Source organism: Ascidiella aspersa, chromosome 4 (assembly GCF_963924565.1).
Source record: "Ascidiella aspersa chromosome 4, kaAscAspe10.2, whole genome shotgun sequence".
NCBI classification, from domain to species: Eukaryota; Metazoa; Chordata; class Ascidiacea; order Phlebobranchia; family Ascidiidae; genus Ascidiella; species Ascidiella aspersa.
In genome coordinates this window covers 11,459,275-11,479,682 of record NC_139450.1, presented here as the reverse complement: position 1 = coordinate 11,479,682, position 20,408 = coordinate 11,459,275, and the positions used below count along the sequence as shown (strand labels likewise).

General features: G+C 39.2%; 4 protein-coding genes and 1 pseudogene across 4 annotated transcripts; 1 reads left to right on the top strand and 4 right to left on the bottom strand.

Annotated features, from left to right (window-relative positions):
• Nucleotides 1–814: 814 nt before the first annotated feature.
• Nucleotides 815–2,423, bottom strand: LOC146147842 (DNA oxidative demethylase ALKBH2-like). The gene is made up of 2 exons (XM_083386595.1): nucleotides 1,824–2,423; nucleotides 815–1,569 (listed from the first exon to the last, which is right to left on the bottom strand). The coding sequence occupies exons 1-2, from the start codon at nucleotides 1,893–1,895 to the stop codon at nucleotides 1,081–1,083; spliced, it is 561 nt and encodes a 186-aa protein (XP_083242721.1). The 5' UTR covers nucleotides 1,896–2,423; the 3' UTR covers nucleotides 815–1,080.
• Nucleotides 1,020–3,993, top strand: LOC146147841 (uncharacterized). The gene is made up of 2 exons (XM_083386592.1): nucleotides 1,020–2,243; nucleotides 2,367–3,993. Exons 1-2 carry the CDS (start codon nucleotides 2,120–2,122, stop codon nucleotides 3,923–3,925), a joined length of 1,683 nt encoding a protein of 560 aa, XP_083242718.1. The 5' UTR covers nucleotides 1,020–2,119; the 3' UTR covers nucleotides 3,926–3,993.
• LOC146147840 (NIF3-like protein 1) lies at nucleotides 3,641–5,189 on the bottom strand. The gene has a single exon (XM_083386594.1). The coding sequence runs from the start codon at nucleotides 5,176–5,178 to the stop codon at nucleotides 4,060–4,062; it is 1,119 nt and encodes a 372-aa protein (XP_083242720.1). The 5' UTR covers nucleotides 5,179–5,189; the 3' UTR covers nucleotides 3,641–4,059.
• LOC146147839 (katanin p60 ATPase-containing subunit A-like 1) lies at nucleotides 5,189–7,111 on the bottom strand. Its single transcript, XM_083386593.1, has one exon. The coding sequence runs from the start codon at nucleotides 7,074–7,076 to the stop codon at nucleotides 5,553–5,555; it is 1,524 nt and encodes a 507-aa protein (XP_083242719.1). The 5' UTR covers nucleotides 7,077–7,111; the 3' UTR covers nucleotides 5,189–5,552.
• Nucleotides 7,112–19,321: 12,210 nt separating this feature from the next.
• On the bottom strand, nucleotides 19,322–20,408 carry LOC146147838 (uncharacterized; annotated as a pseudogene).

Below are 20,408 nucleotides of genomic sequence, written 5' to 3'. Positions count from 1 at the left end.
CCTTATCGAGCTTAGCAATGATGGGTGCACTTAAAGGTTCGATGGATGTTGAAAGGCGACATTAGACTCGACTATAGTCCCAGAAAAAATATAAGATGAGGTCTACATCAAATACAGCGCGTTCTACACGTTTTGATGATGGTCGAATTAATTGTTTTAAATAGAGCCTACTCAAACTGAGAATAAGTGGTGGGCCGCAATCATTTGGCTTCTCGATTAGGCTGTGTTTGAGATCTTTTTGAAAAAAAAAATTATCCTATAAAATCTCCAGCGTCCAATGGCACTTTCAACAAAAGTCAGTTTTGTTAATCATATCGAAGTGCGCTTTTTATGTGGTTTGCAAGGAGCTAAGCAGTCAATTTAGTTATTGGAGGAACAATTCGAATATGAGGGTAGTCATAAGAGAGCTTAAAGGCAGTACAGGTTTAACATTTTACAAGACCCGTTTTCCCAGTTTAGGCCTACTCCTAAAACGTTAAACTTTTAAATTAATTTGCACCAAAACTTTAAATCCTAGACTTAAACAGGAAAAATCAAACATTTCGATCATGGTTTAACCCAGCGGTTCCCAAACTTTTCTAAACATTTTTCTTGGTGGACCCTTTGCAATTATTTTGATATTTTGCAGCCCTATAAAAATAGGTCAGTTGACCCATGTTTCTTATAGTACACTAGTGCAGTCACTATTCTTTCTAATGTAAAAATTCTTTTCACAAGAGACATCTTAAAACACACTATGATCGAATAATAAAGCATAACTAAAGACAATAATGATGACAGATAATGTTTAAAACATAGACTAATGTTTAAAAACTTAAAGGCTAATTCTCCTTGCGGACCCTATGAAACTGTTTTACGGACCCCAGTTGGTCCGCGGACCCTAGTTTGGGAACCGCTGGTTTAACCAATCCCTGCATGCAAGAGTAACACAACATAGAATAATTACGCGCAATGTTTACTTCTTCTGGTCCACTGGTTCCATCGGTCATGCGTTACTTATTCGCAAAGTTTAACTAAATTCCACACGAAAATAAAACTTTTTGCAGTTGATTTGTACGCTTAAATTGCAATTTAATTTTTTTATAGCGCCATTGCGCGAAATGTTAGGTTTATCCTGGGCCGTTTAGCTTTTAACCTTTTTGGAAGCGCGTGGTACCAGAATTTATTTGTTGGTGCTTTCATGACCAGCAGACTGCCGTGTTGCAGCGAAACCGTAAGTTTGGACAAATCATCCCTCGACCGTTTTTTGCCCCTGTTGTCTTTATGGCGAAACACAAAGTCCCTCTCTTGACCGAAAGAAAGCGATGCTATCGGCGCATCTTGAACTAATTCTGCTTCATCATCTCGGTGTTCGCCCATATACTTGCTTCCATCGCTGTAACGATTGATCAAAACAAAATTGAATTTGATGTCAGGGACAGCCTTTTCAACAGCTTGTTTAAGTTTAATTAGGCACGGCATTGCATTCCAAGGTTTTGCTGGGATTGTATTGCCAGAGAATTTGTATGCCATTCCTTCGTCACCATATGCAACATGCTGCCGTGGAATATCAGTCCACTTTCCAAAAATCTGCATAAAACCGTGGCGGCACTGGTCTAGAATCCAACCACAACGTACATTATTTGGGTTAGCGTTTGGATGTGAGTGAGTCAAGTATTTTTAAAATAATAATGCTTGACCCGTACCCAAACCCTAATATTGTGCGTTGATTTAGTAATTGTTTTAACGCCGTGGTAGGATTCTAGACCAGCACCACAGAAACCTCGCTTTAAAAGTTATTGGTACTTTAAAAGTATTCTGCGCAACTCTAGGGAATAAATTACCTTAAGGCGAGCCAAATCGCCAGAGCAGTATGTCACACATTTTTCCAGTTCACAAAAAATGTCATCTGACATTTGCTTGTTAAACAAAACTTGGTAAGACAGATTGAGATTTTCTTTTTTATAACAGATAACTTCAGGTTGCTCTTCCTGTTTACTGTGAAGAAATGTGTTAACAATATACCAACTAATCAAAATAAAAGTTCACCTTGTACCTTGTTTTCTCATTTGACATTTTGTCGAGTTGCTTATAAATTTATACATGTGTCTATAAATAGAAAAATACAGTTTAAGGTGCCATGGACATTGTTTGGTTAAAAATAATCTGGCTTCATCTCGCTGCTTTGCGCCTGATGCTATGTATTTTACCTCAAACTGGTATAGTTTCTGAAAATGAGTTTGCATCTACTGAAAGTATGGCAAGTGAGTTGCTAGTTGTACAATTTTTTTTATAGTTACTTGACTAATAACTTGGCATTCATTTGATATAATTCCCTATTAAACAATTTTAATACAAAAAATGACAGTTTCTTTGCTGTTTTTTAGCTCACGTTTTCGGCATCTTGTCCAATCAGGGAAGACATGTAGATACACATGGATTGCTTTTCCCTGGACCTGTGGCTGGAACTCCGTTTCTGCTCTTGCGCTTTATTTCTCAATACTTTCAAGGAGTAGTGTCTCCCTACACCCTTCTGCTTTTTCCAAGGCTGGTTGTCACACTGCTTAGTTTTAGCGTGGATGTAAACTTATACAGAACTGCAATGAACCTTTACAATAATCAAATTGCTGCCAACCTTGCAAGTATTGTTTTTGCGTCATCGTATTCCAGCTGGATATATTGTACCAGAACTGTACCTGTTGTATTTAATGTTTTTATTTTGGTGTGTATTCTTAACCTTATTACAAAGCCTACTGAAAAGATTAACATCTTTGCAATATCCTTTCTTGCTGTTTTTGGAACATTCATTGATTGGTACTTTTTATCCGCCCTTGTAATGCCAATTATTTATTGGCTATTTAGTGAAACCACAGACGCTGATACCTTTTTTAAAGGTGTGCCATCACGATTAGTTAAAATTGTGCCAAGTATACTTTCTGCCACTGCTGTTTTAGTGATTTGTCGCTGCTTGTACTTTGACCCTGATTTGTTTAATGAAGTTTACAACATCCAAGATGCCACTTCCATGATACAGTGGTTTGGAAAACAGCAACGTTGGTTACCTTTAATTGGAAAGACCTTTTATGAAAACAATGATCAACTGAACTTTATTTCGGCTTCTGCAATTGATAAAACTCTATTTCTTGGATTGTTTGGGACTTTATTTTTTGTAACTGTAGAAAAAGTCAACACTGAAGAGTATTTTGCTATGTTAAACTTTAAAATGATACGTGCCTCTCTTCTTACCATCATTTTCTACAGCTTCATTTTTAATATTAACAAATTTTTTATTACAATGTGCATTATTGTGTTTTTAGTTCTTATTTTTGCACCTTTCATGGCTAAACTTGAACTTTGGCAAATGAGTATTTTTGCCTCAGCCTGGGTTTCCTTTAACCTAGGTACTTTTATAATACAGGGCATGCTGGCTGATGGTGGCATGTTGCCCTGTATAGAATACATATCTTCCATTGCATCAGTGCATAAAAATGCCTCTCCAACCCAGGGTCACACAGAACTTCATTTTCACTTTTATCATACATCAACACCCCCACTTCATCTATTGAACTGGCAAATGGATAATATTGCAGAGCTGTCAATTTTGCACATGCCCTTTTCTTCCTACAAAGATTTGGAGGTCAATCTCAATAGTTCTTTGGCAACATCAGGAAACCCTATTGTGTACTTGGTGCTCCCTGGTGCCATACCATGCTCTGACCTAACTAGCTTGCAAAATACCTATCATGCTGAATTATATTTTGAGTTTTTTCCACATTTAAGTGTTGTTGATGTTCCTTGGTTGTCAACCAGTGGTTGCTCTGATGCTTCCAATATCGTTTACAGAACTCTAGATGCAATGACCTTACACCTGTACAGAATTCAACACTTTAAAAATAAAAAAGTTATAACCCCAGGTAAAGTTAATTTAGCAACAAGTGTTGAATAATATAAAGCTGTTTTTTACTGTTTGTATCGCCTCACTTTGATCACAAAAGGACACAATAAAATGCTTGTATTGTGATTAGTAGGTTAACACAGAGCAGTTGTTCGACAAAAAGAATTTAAACTGGATAATATCATTTACGTAACTACTAAAGGGTCCTTATCCATCTCTGATATTAAAATTTCAACGCAAGATAACTTTTCTACCAGCTGTTGTTTTAAAACTTTTAAATAGCCCCTCTCTGTGTTTGAGTGCTCACAAAGTATGACTGAAACATTGTTTGAGACAGCATCCAATGCATCATGATGCGACATTTCCCCAGTCAGGTAGAGATCAGCCTTAATACCCTTTAACACAGAAGAACCAGATCCAGCGCAGAGAGCTACAGTTTGAATCATTGACGAAAGAATGTGTTGATTCCCAAGGGCTAGTCTAAGATGGGGGATACCAATATAATTTTTTATCTGATCAATCAAGTCTATTATGGCAACAGGAGATTGTAAACGACAAATTCGACCAATGCCAATCGTAGGAAGTTGAATTGGCGACAGTTTTGTCACTTGCCATGATTTTAGGTTTTGAGAAAACATTTCCCCATAGGAATATATTTGTTTTAAATTGTCATCATTGCACTCAAATTTACATTGAAATAAACCACCTGGCAAAGCATCTCCATTTACATTTGATATATTCTGAGAACAGTAATCAAAAAAGTTCTTTGCAGTTTTGTCAGAAAGATCAAGTTTGAAACTAACAATATTAGTGGTCAAAGGTTTTGCCTCGGTTGCAGCCACAGGTTTGATAAATTCCAGTTCCCCAAGACATTGTGCCAGCCAGTCATTTACTCCATTTTGTACAGCGTCACACGCTGTATGTGGTGAATAGACAGCTAAGCGATTCTCTAAAGCTCTGACAATAATCCTGCTTTTCCAATCAGAGAAAGACAACCTTTTATAGGACTTGAAGATTGGTGGATGGTAGGAGACAATCATGCCAACCTCTTTTTTGAGGCATTCTTCAAGTACTGGTTCTGTAAGATCATTAGTCAGCATTATTCTTGACACTTGACATGGAGAGGAGGGTTCCAGTAGAAGTCCTACATTGTCCCAGTCTGCTGCATACTTCACTGGTGCTATTTCATTTAGCACTGAAACAATCTTGGTCAGATCCATGTTAAAACACCGACTTGTAACACTCAAATCCCTATACAACTGTATTGGTTTTACACATTTGATTAGATTTCTTACAGCTAACATTGCAATGACATCTAGGGAAAATGATAAGTTTAATGGTAATGTTGCTAATCACATCAAATCTGAAAAACTATAGAGCACCAAAGATACAGCAAAAAATACAGTCACATACCAATTATTTCCTATAACAGTGTTTTTTGAAAATATAAGTACATAAAATTTGAAACAAGTAATCAATAAGAAATAATTAGGCTAAGTGTAGACATTTTTAGACCAGTTTACAGAGTCTTGAATTAGTTGTAAATCAAAATAACAACAGTGTTAAAAATATGAAAAATAGGTTTATACAGTTTGTACGAGCACCCAACTGGCCTCATTGTTTTTGTTTTTACAAGACAAACAGTCATTCTTTTTCACAGTTGGCAGAGCAATGTTTACTATGCTGCACCAAATTCACCCATCCACTTTTCATACTTTTCCAGATCAGTCGATGAAACCGACTTGGACACTTTGTTAATAGCTTGCAAGAAATCTTGGCCAGTGGTAGGAAGATGCAGTTCCTCTTTTTTGAGATTTCTAATCTCATCAGGCTTTAGGCCAGCAATTCTTCTTCTCATTGCCATGAGAGAAGCATCTCGGCACACATTGGTTATATCTGCTCCTGAGTATCCCTCCAACTTCTCTGCAATCATTTTTAGATTAACATCTTCAGCCATTTCCACATCTTTCAGGTTTATCCTCAATAGGGACTCCCTGCCATCGGTGTCTGGAAGCGGAATGTAGATTCGCTTCTCCAGTCTGCGCTTAAGGGCCTCATCGATGTCCCAAGGAAAGTTGGTTGCTGCCAAAACCATCACCATCTTGGTAGCGTCATCACCACCTGTTGCTCCTTCAACTCCGTCCATCTGAATAAGGAGCTCAGCTTTCACTCTTCGGCTGGTCTCGTGTTCATCTCCTGTTCCTCTCTTGCTACCAATCGAGTCTATTTCATCAATGAAAATTGTGCTTGGTGAATAAAACCGTGCCATGTCAAACAAAAGTCTGACAAGCTTTTCAGATTCTCCCCTGTACTTTGAACTCAAAGTTGAAGATGAAACATTGAAAAAGGTGGTCTTACACTCAGTAGCAACAGCCTTGGCAAGCAAGGTTTTACCTGTACCCGGAGGGCCGACCATTAGCACACCTTTCCAGGGACGCCTTATACCTTTGAAGAAATCAGGCATCAATAAAGGCAGGATTACTGCCTCTTCAAGTAGGTTTTTAGCTTCGGTCAAGCCAGCTATATCAGTCCAGTGAACACTTGGGTTCCTTTGTACAATGTCACGTTCAAGTGCTTCAACTAGATCCTTATCATATCCAGTTGGGTCAAATTTTTTATCTTCTTTACCATCATTGCCACCCTGTCTTCTTGGTGAATTGGCTCTGCCCTTCTCCACTTTCTTTACCTTATCTGCTTGTCTTCGATATGGTCTGTCATCTTGTTTCGCGTTGGCAGGGCCTGCATTGTTAACACGTCCACCCTTCCTATCATTGCTTGGCTGGGGTGTTGGTCTAATGGGGTAAGCTCGAGGGGGATTACGCCTTGCATAGTTGGGAGATGGCTTATGTGGTTGATCAACTGGAGTTGGAGGTGGCCATACATCAGGGTCACGGGTTGGCTCTTCGTAGCCACCTCTTCCCGGTCTGTGGGAAGGCGCAGAATAGCTTCCTTCAACTTTAAAGCTTGCCAAAGTTGAGGTTATGTCCTGGACATGGTCAAATTCATGGGCAAGGTCCTGTTTAACACTTTGCCACATGCTTTTAGTCTCGGGATCTTTCAGGGAAGCAATGTGCTTGTGCACTTGTTGAAGAACACCCTGGTAGTATACTGATGCCGTGTCATAGTTACCAAGTAAGGCATATTCACGGCCCATTTTTACATTTTCGCAAATTTCCTCCAAGTTAGAATTTCCACCATTCATGATGCTTAAATTTCACTTCAAGAATGCTTGCATCTAGATCTAACCAAGTTAAATGAAAACATGTTAAAAGCACACATTACTGTTGCATTAAAAAGGGTTTATTTCACTAAAATTTTTCAAATGTAGATATGTTCCAATTATGGTTATTTAGTAAATAAAATTTAAATATAGGTGAGTAACCATAGGAAAAAGGCTGTGGTAAAGATACTGCTAACATTTGTGCAGCTGTAATAAAGAGGTTTCTAAAGTTTATGGGGTGGTAAATAAGTTTTGCAGTAAGCAATTGTGGCTTCACTCATTTTACAGTGATTTTCCATGAAATGTGTGGCTGCAGCTGAGAGTCTAAATGTGACCAAAACATTTTTAAGATTGGATGGTTTTAGAGAAGTTAATTTTAAATTAAATTTCTTTAAATGTGGTTCAAGTGTCAACATGTCCAATATTGAATATAAAAAATGCATCCCGATTTTCCGATTTATTACACAAGTGGGGTGCACTTTTGACCTTGGGTGCACTCTGGCACCCTGATTCTTTAGGCAGTGCAACAGATTTGTCAAATTTTCCAGGTTTTTTTAAGAATTATTTTCTTGAGCAAATCAATTTGCAATTAAAAAACAAAATAAATATTCAACACAATTTAAAAATGATTCAATGTGAACCGAAACCCAGTGTCAAATTCTAATCTACATCAGGGGTGTCCAAAATAAGGCACGCGTCCCAAATGTGCCACGCGACCTAATGAAAAATGGCATGCAAGCCCGCCAAAAATACAGCCAATTGTCAAAAAAGCTAAATTTGCCATACAGCATATTGTCATTGTTTATTCACATTACAAAACAATCCCAGCAATTACGACAACAAACAATTACTTCTGATATTATAACATTATACTGTTTTTATATTTTGTATAAAAGCGCTTTTAATATTAGAAAAAAAATAGTAGTTAAACTTTGGCACGGGAAGAAGTTATACGATAAAAATTGGCACGTTGGCATGTTTGAGTTGGACACCCCTGATCTACATTAAGTACTTTTCATTGAAATTCAATACAAGTTTTTTTTTAAGTTACATAATTAGGGACCTAGGGCAGGGATGGCGAACCACTGTCCCGCGGGTCACGAAGTCCGATTTTTAATGACCCACTTGTCTTTCTAGAAATGCTGAAATGTTATCAATCATTTTTATGAAAGGATAAATGTAAAAAACAGTTTTTCATTAGATAGCACTATACTGTTTAAATCTGGGCTGGCAAATCTGTGGGTTGTGCAAACAAAAGTGTTTTAGGGTTGACGAGTATAGGCCTACATTAACTGCACGTCCACAAATGTGTGCAGAAAAGCAGACAACTAAAAGCATTTTGTTTATCGCTGTAAAACGTAAAGGATGGTGGTCCTTTAAGGAATATTAATAGTTCGCAGACTAAAAGTTCTAAAAACCCTGGTTAAACCAATAAACCATGCAGAAAAGCTGTGTACTGAACTCCTGTAATCCCATAAAAAATGCTGCAGCATTTGTTAACTATATTTAGCTTATTAATATTTGTGGGACTCGAATTTGGAAACCATCAAAAAACCTTGAATTACCAACGCAGACAATAACACTGAAAACGAGTTTCGCATAATATTAACATATAAATAAATATATGACCCACTTGTGCATTTTGTCAGGATTAAGGTGTTTGTGACCCGCACGATAAAAAGGTTCGCCATCCCTGAATTAGGGTAATAGAGACTGTAAGCATTTCTACAACAACAAACATTTTTGGGGTAGGTGGATTAAAGGTAGTAATTTGTAAATTTTAAAACAGGCATAGTAATGCTTCAGCCTAAGCCTCTTGTACGATGCACTTAACAGAAGATTTGCTACGTTGGAAAAAAGACAAACATCATACTGTTCATACAGACTCTAGGTCAGGGTTGCCAGACTATGAAAAGGTCTTTAAGCCAAAATAATACCAAAAAAAGCCAAATGGACATTTGCCTGTTTCTATTGTAAATAATAAAATATACCTATAAATCAGGTGGGTAATTATCTTAGGCAGCAAAAAAATGGTCAAACAGGAAAGAGTCATATAGCGTCCAACAGAGCTGAACACTTTTAATAAAAAAGTCAAATATGAAAGCAGTCAATATTAAAATGTCGTCAATGAATCAAGCTAAATTCATGATGTATTTAAATGAATATTACTACACTAATTAATAGACTTGTTACAAAAGAAGATTCTTTGTAACAAATCTATGATTTTTAATGACAAATTTACTTATACCATCAAAATAACGGTAATTTAAAAAAATACTCAATTGCGAAAGCACAAATCACTTGCTCTACAACTGATTTTCTGAAAGCATGCACCGCTCGATCAAAAAGTGAACACATTACGTTTCTGTATACCAAATTAATGTCTATAATATTCATATTTATAGATATTTTATGACTTGAAGCTGATTTTAATAAATTGTAACAAAACTAATTTTGAAAGTAGCCCGAAAAATAGCAAGTATAAAAAACTGTAGTGGATGAGCTTTCTCATCCGCTACAGTGGTGGTATCTGGCACCACTGGCTTGCGAGAGGGTGAGCACAGTCCGACTTGGCGCCGGCGTTAAACAAGTATAGAACATGTGTTGAACAAAGGCGAATATGGTTTCATCAGGTAAGGTTACGATATATAAGAAATATTGATTAATTTGAAGAGTAAATTAAAAAAAGCAAAATTTAAGGCCAAATCTAGAAAAGGGCCAAATGTATAATTCCTAAGGCCAACCGACTCTAAAAAAAGCCAAATTCGAGGAATTTGGCCTTAAAAAGGCCAATCTGGCAACTCTGCTCTAGGTTTCCAGAGACTTAACGCTAAATAACGCCATCTTGTGGCCTTAAACTCACACCATAGATTAATTATATAGTTTTCATTTTTGTACTGGTATAAATAAATGAGAATAAAAACACAATTTTATTACGTAAAAAAATATAGAAATTAATCGGCTAATATTATTTTACATGTAGTCATCGGAACCGTTTTTTGCGTCCTGTGAGAACTTTTTAAAACAAAAATTATATTTGTTTAATGACGTTTAATGCAATGTTTTGTGCAAATAAAACTGTTTCAGTTTACTAATAATGGCATTTGTGTGTTTAATGTTAGTAATACTTAACTACCGACAAATTAAACATAAATAAGAAATCATCAATTTGGCTAATAAACTTGAGAATATCAAATATCGGTTTAAACTGGGTGTGTAAACACGCGGACTGCGGGCTCATATCTTCCTTTACACACACACACACGCACGCACGCACGCACGCACATGCATGCGGCCGGCGTAATATTTTTTTGCGACTGCGACGCATATGTAGCGTCACATTGTTATTTTTACAAAAAATTCATTTTTATCGCTGTTAAAATGCCGTCATGGAAAATTAATAAAAAATCTTTTGCGCGCAGTTTGCAAGATTGATGCTGTATGACCAATACTTCCGCAGTTCCGCTGCCCTACAAAGTTTTTCGTGCGATGAAGCATCATATCCTGAACGCGCTTAAGTTAACTTCCGTGTTCAAGAGCAGGGTTTCTCAACCGTGGCCCTTGGCTCCCCTGGGGGGCCACGGGCACAACTCGAGCTATAGGCACGTTATTAAAAAACTTCTGCCGTATATGTCGGGTAAAAGGAACTGATTTAATTCATTCGTTTTATCGCAGAAAGTTTGGATTGACGCCGCCTAGAATACCTTTGGAGTCAACTTTGCAGATTCCTACTTCAGTTAAACTTTCTAGAAATATTGCTAGGTAGGAGTATTATTGGTAGCTATCGCGGAAAAGTACAAACCTTCGATCGGCGTAAAACCGTCAGGCGTTATAAAACACAAAATTTCTCTTTTTCGCCTGCAATGAAGCTTCCACATGATAAGAAAAGTGATGGCTCCATATTTTGTGTTTATTCGAGATTCGTACTGTGCGTTTAATCCACAAGTATCACTATATTTGCGAAGCTAAAATTTTCCGATCTTACGTTGCATAAAACGAAATGCACAAATCGTCTCGATGTATGTAATGACATTCGCCTGGCTCAATACAAAACACACGAATAGAAAATACCTTGGCGGGGTACAAGAATGAACTTTGCCATGACAAATAACTTAATTAATTTAAAGTAAAATAACATATTTGTTAGGCCTAATATATTAGAAAGTAAGTAAGTGCATTTATTCGTTGGTTTTTGTTTTTCTAACAAAATGGCTGTATTTGTTACTAACGTGGAGAAGTAAAACACGTGAAAACACTTAAATACAATACTAGGTATTTTTATAGCCGGAGAGCCATGAGGGTTGAGAGCCTATGAAAAGGGGCCACGAAGCATAAAAGGTTAAGAACCACTGTTCAACATAGTTCAGAGAAAAAAACTTAGCTGACAACGCCCTTTATCACGTGTATGCCTACGCATTATATTATAACAAATAACTATTAACTTTTTGATTACGTATGCTACGTGCATGGGCGCCCGCACGGGGGGAAAGGGGGGGCTTGACCCCCCCCCTGGAATTTCAAAATGCAATTATTAGTATTATTTGTAAGTGTAATATGTATTACTTATGAAGGTTAAAAATATTATACCACTATCCATTGCCCCCAGTGGCGTATCCAGGGGGTGGGGGTTCTTACCCCCCCCCCTTTTTGTAAGTGATATTATCGTTTTTTGTTCGTTTTTGTTATAGTTTAACAAACTGTTCGAAGCGGCGTGCTTTTTAAGTAATCAACGCGTCTTAATCTAATGGGAAACCAAAATCGAGCGCAAAACGCCGTTTTTCGTCTTTAGTTTGGTCGACCGTAATTGCTGGAAATTTTTCTCTTTCGTTATTTGTTTAGGAAACTTTAGGTTGACTGATTAGCAAGTGTGTATTCAACAATTGACAATGCTAAGTCAAACCTTCTTTTTTTTCTCGCTAAAAACGTTGTGTTATACGCAGTATGTTCCTCGCTGTTCGGTCTATGCGCTAATATCCGATGTTGGTGTAACACGACATTTGTGGCTGGTCTAGGCTATAAACAGAACGATTGTGGCTCGCTGGCTTGCTCAATACCAACTAACAAAACTGCGTGGACTTGTATCAGAATCAGACAATCCCCATTAGAAAAGTAGGTGATTCATCAGGCAAAGACATTATTGAGACCTCATAATTCAACCCACTTCTACACATAACACGTTTGAATACTTAAATACTGCCTAGGCCCTAAAGTATTTTGTGGTTTAAACACTGTTTTTTGTGATGTTTGAAAACCAAAATATATAAAAAAAATTAGCGCTATATTTTAAAAAAATTAGCGAAGTTTTGTAATACCAGCCCGGCCACTGACGCCATTAAATTTCTAATGCGACACCCCTTTTCTAGAGGTTTTGCAGCGACTCAGGTTCTAAGTTGGGAAAAATTAAATCTCGAGAAAATCTTTTTAATATATTTTTGCCAATTTAACTTGCAGCAAAGCAAAGTAATACGCTATTTAAAAAAATGAAGTTACAGTTTTAGCGCCACCTCGAATGACACTTTTCTAAGAAAATGTTTTAGTCGCCATCAGTGGCCCGTAAAAGAAATCGGCAGTGTTGTAATCAAAAAGTCAATGACTTGACTTAATTGCACTTAAAAGTCACTGTTTTAAAATGACTTGACTTGACTTAAGTCGTTTGACCAAAGTAAACTACCTTTTAAATTTTTAAATTTAAATTAATTAAAATAAGTGTTTTCATTAAATTTTTTTGAATAAGTTGGGCTATTTGTCTCCTTTTTGTATGTAAAACAATATAATTCAGTAGCCCAGGGGCGTGCAACCTGCGGCCCGCGGAACCAAAATATGTGTGCTTTGGTTTTTGGTCCGCACCACTAAACATGTAGGTAACTGTTAAACTATTGAAAGTTTCTGACTGTTCCTTAGTCTAGGTCGCCTTTTATAGCATTAGTTTATTAGAATTAGAATAGAATGTTACCTGCTAACATATTAGAATAGAATGTGACCTGCTAACAAAATAAAACTACAAAATGTATTTTGGATGCTGTTGCTGAAAGTGTACAACTTTGTGTGAAAGTGAATTGCATTATATATATATTCGAGTCTTCAAGTTGGTATTTTTAAATGAAGAGTTTCCATTTTTCGACACACTGTCTCGCCCGATCGTTAAATTCGGCAAAAGATCAGTGGTGGAGCATGGCTCATCAATCAGAGGGCATTTTAAGCGGTGAATGACTGTGTCCTCTGCTGTGCCGCACTCACACAATGTGCTTTCCGCTGGCTCTAGGAAACCCCACTTTTTCAGCGTACATTTTGTGCGTGCTACGCCAGATCGCAGTCGGTTTAAACAACGCCATATCTTCCATCCTGCATTAGAGCCGGGCGGTAGCGCCTCTGCGGGCTCCATAGGCAACTCTGGGTGAGGCGGCGATTGCTCCAGCTTCTTTTGCCAAGTTTGTAGTCTCCACAAAGTCGCTTCTTGGTCTAGGGGCTCCACCCAATGCAATAAACTGGACTTGAGTCGCCACGATGCAGGTTGATGGTCATAAAGCCCATGACGTGGGTCGCACATCTGTTTAGTACGTTCCACTTTGCTGGCTGCATCCTTGCGGATTTCCGGAGGGGCGATGCCTGCCAGCAGGTGGAGGGAACTGGTGTTTGTTGGCCTTTAGCATCCTGTAATTAGACGACAGCTGTCGTTCAAGACAGGGTATATGGACTTGGCATGTGCCGATCTTCCCCAAACTGGACAGGCGTACTCAGCGGCTGAGTAAGAGAGACCCAATGCAGATGTTCGCAACACTTGGGGTGAAGCGCCCCACTGCGAGGATGTTAACTTCCGCAGGATGTTATTGCGGGTCGATACTTTGCCTTTGGTCTTTCTAACATGTTCTTTGTATGTCAGGGTACGATCTAATGTTACACCAAGGTAGGTAGGGTACTGACAGTGCTCCAGATATTGCCCACTCCAAGCTATGTTAAGTTTTCTTGTGGCGTACTTGTTTTTCAGATGGAACGCACAAACTTGGGTTTTTGCAGGGTTCGCTCTCAGATGGTTTGTAGTGTAGTAGCATTCCAGCTCCTTGAGGGCGGTTGTGAGGGTCTTCTCGATGTTTTCAAAGCACGTATCTTGGTAAGCAATGCACAAGTCGTCGGCAAATAAAAATCGTTGTGTGCGAGTCCATCGGTAGGTCGTTAATGTAAATATTATACGGGAGGGGTGCAAGTACACTGCCCTGAGGAAGACCATTCCGTTGAAGTCGAACACGACTTCTCTTTCCGTTGAACTCAACGAAGAAGCGTCGGTTGCTGAGCAGGACGCTCATAAACTCGATGAGTGCTGGGTCATCCGTCATGTCTAGGATTTTGGACAGCAATCGGCGATGATTAACAGTGTCATATGCAGCTGTAAGATCTACAAAGACAGTGCCTGTTATCTTTTTGTTATGAAACCCATCCTCGATATACTGAGTGAGGTTTCCAGTCGTAGATTTGCCTGGACGAAAGCCGGCCTGTTGTTGCACGAGGCGTTCTTCGATGAATGGGGTGAGCCGATTGAGCGTTCCAACAGCTTAAAGGTATGGCTCAGAAGGGAGATAGGACGGTAACTCTTCGCCAGCAAAGGGTCTTTGCCTGGTTTTAATAGTGCAATGACCCTTGACTTTCTCCACACTTTAGGTATTCGCATTGTGGCAAGGCAGTTATTAAAGAGCTGGAGCAACCAATCCAAGGTGTTTGGGCCAAGATGCTTCAGCTCCACAGTGAATACATTATCAAGACCAATCGCTTTCCCATTCTTTTTTTTTTTTTTATGCCATTGGCAAGCTCGTCAGCGGAAAAAGGCTTCGTAAAGCACAAATTCTGTTGGTCTTTCTGGCGAATCTTGAGCTTCAGCTGCTTTCGAGCTTGTGGTGCTTTACCATTTAGCAACAGTTGATGTGCTATTTGATTAGCTGTAATGTTGCAGTGTTGTTTTGTCGGCTTGGTTTTATCATTACTCAGCTTTTTAATAAGGCTCCAGGCTTTTCGACTATTTCTGGCCATATCACGGTCCTCCACAAGTGCTTGCCAGGTCTTTTGCCGTTGTTGCGATATGGCAGTGATCAATTCCTCCCCAGCCGCTATAGTTTCGACAGCAAAGGGGTTGCTTTTGTACAGATGGATGTACTTGGAGTACAGATCATTACCGTGCGATGTAATGCCTGGTATGTAGTTAGTGCAGCAGCCTCTAGGAATGTTTCGGCGAGCTGCCTTACACAATATTTTTGTGAAACGTGTGTAGTTATCGGGGAGGGGAACAATGCTTTGAATTTGCTGGTCGATTTCATTGGTGAATCCTTCCCAATTGGCCTTCTTGAAATTGAAACGACGACGACGAAATGGAATTGTCGCTGAGTGGATGGCGGCATTCACTTCAATTCCGATTGGGCGATGTTGCGTCTTAGGAATGGGATCAAAGACCATTTTCGTGCTGAGCGAGGCGAGGTTGTGGCTAACAAAGGCTAGATCAGCGTTATAGCCCTTTTTCCACCGCCCGCTGTTGAATGATTTTGGCAGCTTTGCATCGTGAACAAGACTCAGCTGGCTTGTTTCAGCCCATGACTCCACTGCATCATCATCAGGGTTTGATTCGTTATAGCCCCAGGTTACACTGTGGCTATTGAAATCTCCAATAACTACTTGCGGCTTGAAGGCAGGTAGAGTTGGCATCAGGAAAGAACTTTCCGGCGGTTTATAGACTGATGTAATCGCGACTCCACTAAGCTTGATCGTCAGAGCCTCGATGTCATTGTCATCGGTGAGAGATGTGGATTCGACGACAGTTCCAGCTTTGACAAATATAACGCTTCCGTACTTCTCATGTGGGCGTTCAGCTGCCAGTGTCATACTGCATATTTTGGTCGGTTGTTACTGGGACCGCGATGTGTTTCTTGTAAACACAGGATGTCACAATTGCTGTTCTTGCAGATGTTGGCGAGGAGATGTTCCTTCCAACTTGACAACCCTTCAACGTTCGCAAATATAATTGTTAGCGCCGGCCTTAACAAAGGCTCCTGGGGTTCGCCGCAGGTCTCGGCCTGGAATGGGCGGAGGAAGACGATAACATGCTGAACGTCGATGGGTCGTCGATTTATTAGATGAGCAAGTTGCATTGCGATTAGTTGCTCGTAAGAGCGATAACAGTGGTGTAGCGTCTCACTCACGCTTTTAGGGATTCAAACGGATTTATTACGCTGCTGTCAATTAAGCAGCACAACTTCAGCACACGCTAGGTAGAATACTTATGTACACAACAGTTCATGTAACAGACGACACGAAATGGTAACCGGCACATTATAAAACACTACATCCCTCCCCTTTTACTTTAAACATCACGACAAAGAAATTAAACTCAAGTACATGACAATATTACACAAAATCACGAAACCGCACTGGCGTTACAATTTGTCGCCCAGAGCGACTTCGTGTTCCATCTGGCCTATCAGAATTCGGGGAAGAGCCTTCCACGTCGACCAATGGTGGTACATGGGGAACATCCTCTGATTCACTTTCGTCATTGACATACTTTCGCAGAAATGATGAATTTCTTTTCATTTCCACACCCTCCTCATTCTGAATTGTAACTTGGCCACTTTCTTCGCCGACAACTATTTTAGGTTCCGGATCAAAATTGGTAGAAAGCTTGTTGGTTTTGGGCTGTTTCACCAAAACTTGATCACCAACTTTTATTCCAGAGGAAATTGCTCTTCTTTTCTCGTCAGTGTATAGTTTTCCTTTTAGCTTGTTGCTCCAGTCCCTGTCATGAAACTCCTCTTCGGTCACCCTTGGTTCTTGACAAAGCTCCGGAAGCTTTGTTCGCATTTCACGACCAAACATTAAATAATATGGAGAAGCTCCAGTTGATGACTGTGGTGTTGATCTGTACGCCATTAAAAATTTGTCCATCTCAGCCTTCCAATCTTTGTGTTCCGAATGAGCCACACGGATTGCCTTCATTAAAGTTCTGTTTTGCCTCTCCACTTCTCCATTAGCCTGAGGCCAAAGTGGAGTTGTATGGACATGTTCAACACCATTTTCTTTTAGAAAATCTTCAAATTCCTTAGAAATGAACTGTGGGCCATTATCAGTCCGAAGTGAGTAAGGCATACCGAATCGTGCAAACATTTTGCTTAGCGCTTGTATTACACAGGAACTTGTAATTGACCTCATAATTACCACTTCATAGAACCTGCTATAATAATCCACAACAACAAATATGTTGTCTCCACTTGGTAAAGGTCCCAGTATATCAGCTGCACAATCCTGCCATGGTTGACTTGGAGGTAGGACTCTTGCAATTGGTTCTGGTCTGCTGTACTCACTAGTTACTTGGCATCCATGACATTTCTTACACAGGGTTTCTGCATCTCTATCCATCTTTGGCCACCAAACTTTACAACGAAGCCTGTTCTTTGTTTTTACAATACCCTGGTGTCCCTCATGAGCAAGTTTCAGCACAGCTTGACGCAAACTACCAGGAATTACAAGTCTAGTGCCTCTAAGTATCAGGTTTCCATATATACTAAGTTCATTTTTCACATGTAGATAGCTTGGATTAACACATTTTGACCAATCACCTGTTTTTACACAATGTCTAACCACTCTTAGTTCTTCATCTTTTTCGGATTCTCTTTCCACTTCTTTTGATGACATAGCAACAGGTGTACTGTATTCCACAACTTGACCAATAAAGTCTTCAGAAACACTGTTGTCAATACAGCATGCTAAATTAAGCCTGGACAACGCATCGGCAATATTACTTTTGCCTGGTCTGTACACAACTTTAAAATCATACCCTTGCAGTCTTAGCACCCAACGTTCAATACGTGCTGGAAGCTTTGATGACTTTGAGTAAATAAACTGAAGTGGTTTATGGTCAGTCTCTAATTCAAACTTTTTTCCGAACAAATACAAATTAAACCGCTCACAAGCCCAAACTAAAGCCAATGCCTCTCGTTCTGTTTGGCTGTATCTTCTTTCCACATCAGTAAGACTCCTTGATGCATAAGATATAACCCTCCATTGACCACATTGCCACTGAGTCAAAACTGCACCCAATCCATATGGAGAAGCATCTGCAATTACTCTTGTTGTGCAGTCATTGCGAAAATAGGCAAGGGTGTCTGCTTTGGCAATTAAATCCTTTAGTCTTACAAATGCAATGTCCTGGGCCTTGCCCCATGTAAACTTGACACTTTTCTTTGTTAAATCCAAAATGGGTCTTGCAATTGAAGACAAATTCGGGATAAATCGTGCAGAATATTGCACCAAACCCATAAATGATCTTGCTTCACTGGCAGTTTTGGGAGGTTCAGCATTCTTGATTGCTGCTATTTTCTCTTCACTTGGATTAATCCCTTGCTTGCTTAAATCATGGCCAAAAAAAGTAAGTTTAGCCATACGAAATTTGCACTTTTTAGCATTCAGTGTTAAACCACAACGAGACATTTTATCCAACACAGCATACAACCTCTGATCATGCTCTTTTCTTGTACGCCCATGTATAATAACATCATCTGCAATGTTTGCAGTTCCTTGACATCCCTTCAAGATATCCCATATAATCTTCTGATATTTCTCTGGGGCAGAGTTTAGACCAAACATTAGTCTAGTGTACCTGTACAATCCCTTGTGTGTGATAAATGTGGTGATATGCCTACTGTGTTCATCAAGTAAAATTTGATGAAATCCCCACTTCAAGTCCAATTTACTGAAAACAGTACTTCCATTAAGTTCATACAGCAACTCTTCCACTGTGGGTATTGGGTGTCTTTCCCTTACAATAGCTGTATTAGCCTGTCGCATATCCACACACACTCTAATGTCACCATCAGGTTTAGGAATTACCACCAATGGAGAAATCCAACCAGTAGGCCCTTCAGGTGCTTCCTCGATTATCCCCCCCTTTAACAGCTCTTCTAATTTTAATTCCACTTTTTCTCTCAGCTGAAATGGAATTCTTCTCACAGGCTGTGCCACAGGTTTAACTTTATCATTGATGTGCAACTTCAACTTGTATTCCTTCAACAAACCAATTCCAGAAAACAGTTTTGGAAATCTGGACAAAACATCATCATACACAGAGTTCACACAACTTGGCCCCAAGTGTAGTAATCCTAACACTTCTGCAGTATGCTTTCCAAGCAAGGTGTGACCCTTTTTTTCTGTGACAATAAAATCTGCCTTGCACTCTTGAAGACTGTCTTTAGATTTCACCTGGGCTGTAAAAGTTCCTAAGGTAGCAAGAGGCCCTTTACTGCCATATGCATACAACGTCTTGGCAGACTTTCTGGTTTCTGCTTTAATTTTCTGCTTCTTCAGCCATTCCCATGTATCCTTGTCAACAATATTTGCTGACGCCCCTGAATCAATCAAAATATTTGGCAAGGTAACACCACCAATTACCAGTGTCACTGTATAAAACTCTGTTAGAGGTTTTAGACCAAAAACAAATCCATCACCATCTTCTTTCTCTATTCCATTTTGTACAGTGTTATTATTGGAACGCCTTTCAAAAGGACGATGTCCCTCTTCACCATTATATTTTGATGGCTGGAAACCATTGGACCAACACTTTGATTTAAAGTGTCCAACTCTACCACATTTAGCACAAGCTTTTTTTCTAGCTGGACATATCATATCTTTCTTAAAATGTCCCTTTTGACCACAAGCAAAACAGGTTTTTACTTCTTTTCTTGATGTTGAAGCAACCTTACGTTTTCCAGGCTTTTCAATGTAGTTGACTGTCTGGCTTCCCTCCATCACTTTTGCTTGAGAATTCACAGCTTCAAATGCTTTGGACATTGACAACACATCTTTAAGGGTAAGTGTATCTCTCTCCAGAAACTTTCTACGTAGTGCATTTGAGTGACATTTATCAATTACTTGATCACGAATTTGGTCATCTGTCTCATTTCCAAAATTACAAGTAGCTGCACTTTGCCTTAGTCGACATACAAACTGATCAACTGATTCGTCATTTGTTTGATGCAATTGACGAAACAAGTGTCTTTCAAAAGGTATGTTGCACTTTGGCATAAAATACTCATTTAAAACAGTTAAAGTTTCATCATAGGTCTTATTGTCATCTTCCTCGTTTACTAATGTATAGTAAATTTCCTGCACATTCATACCTGCAGTATGTAGCAACAGTGCCTTTTTCTGAGCGCCACTCGTGATTCCCTTTCCCACCAAGAATAGATTGAAAGCTCGTTTCCAACGCTTCCAGCGTTGAGACAAACCATGTGCATCGTCTTGAACATCGAACGGTTTCAGTGCACCAACATCACTGTTTGACAT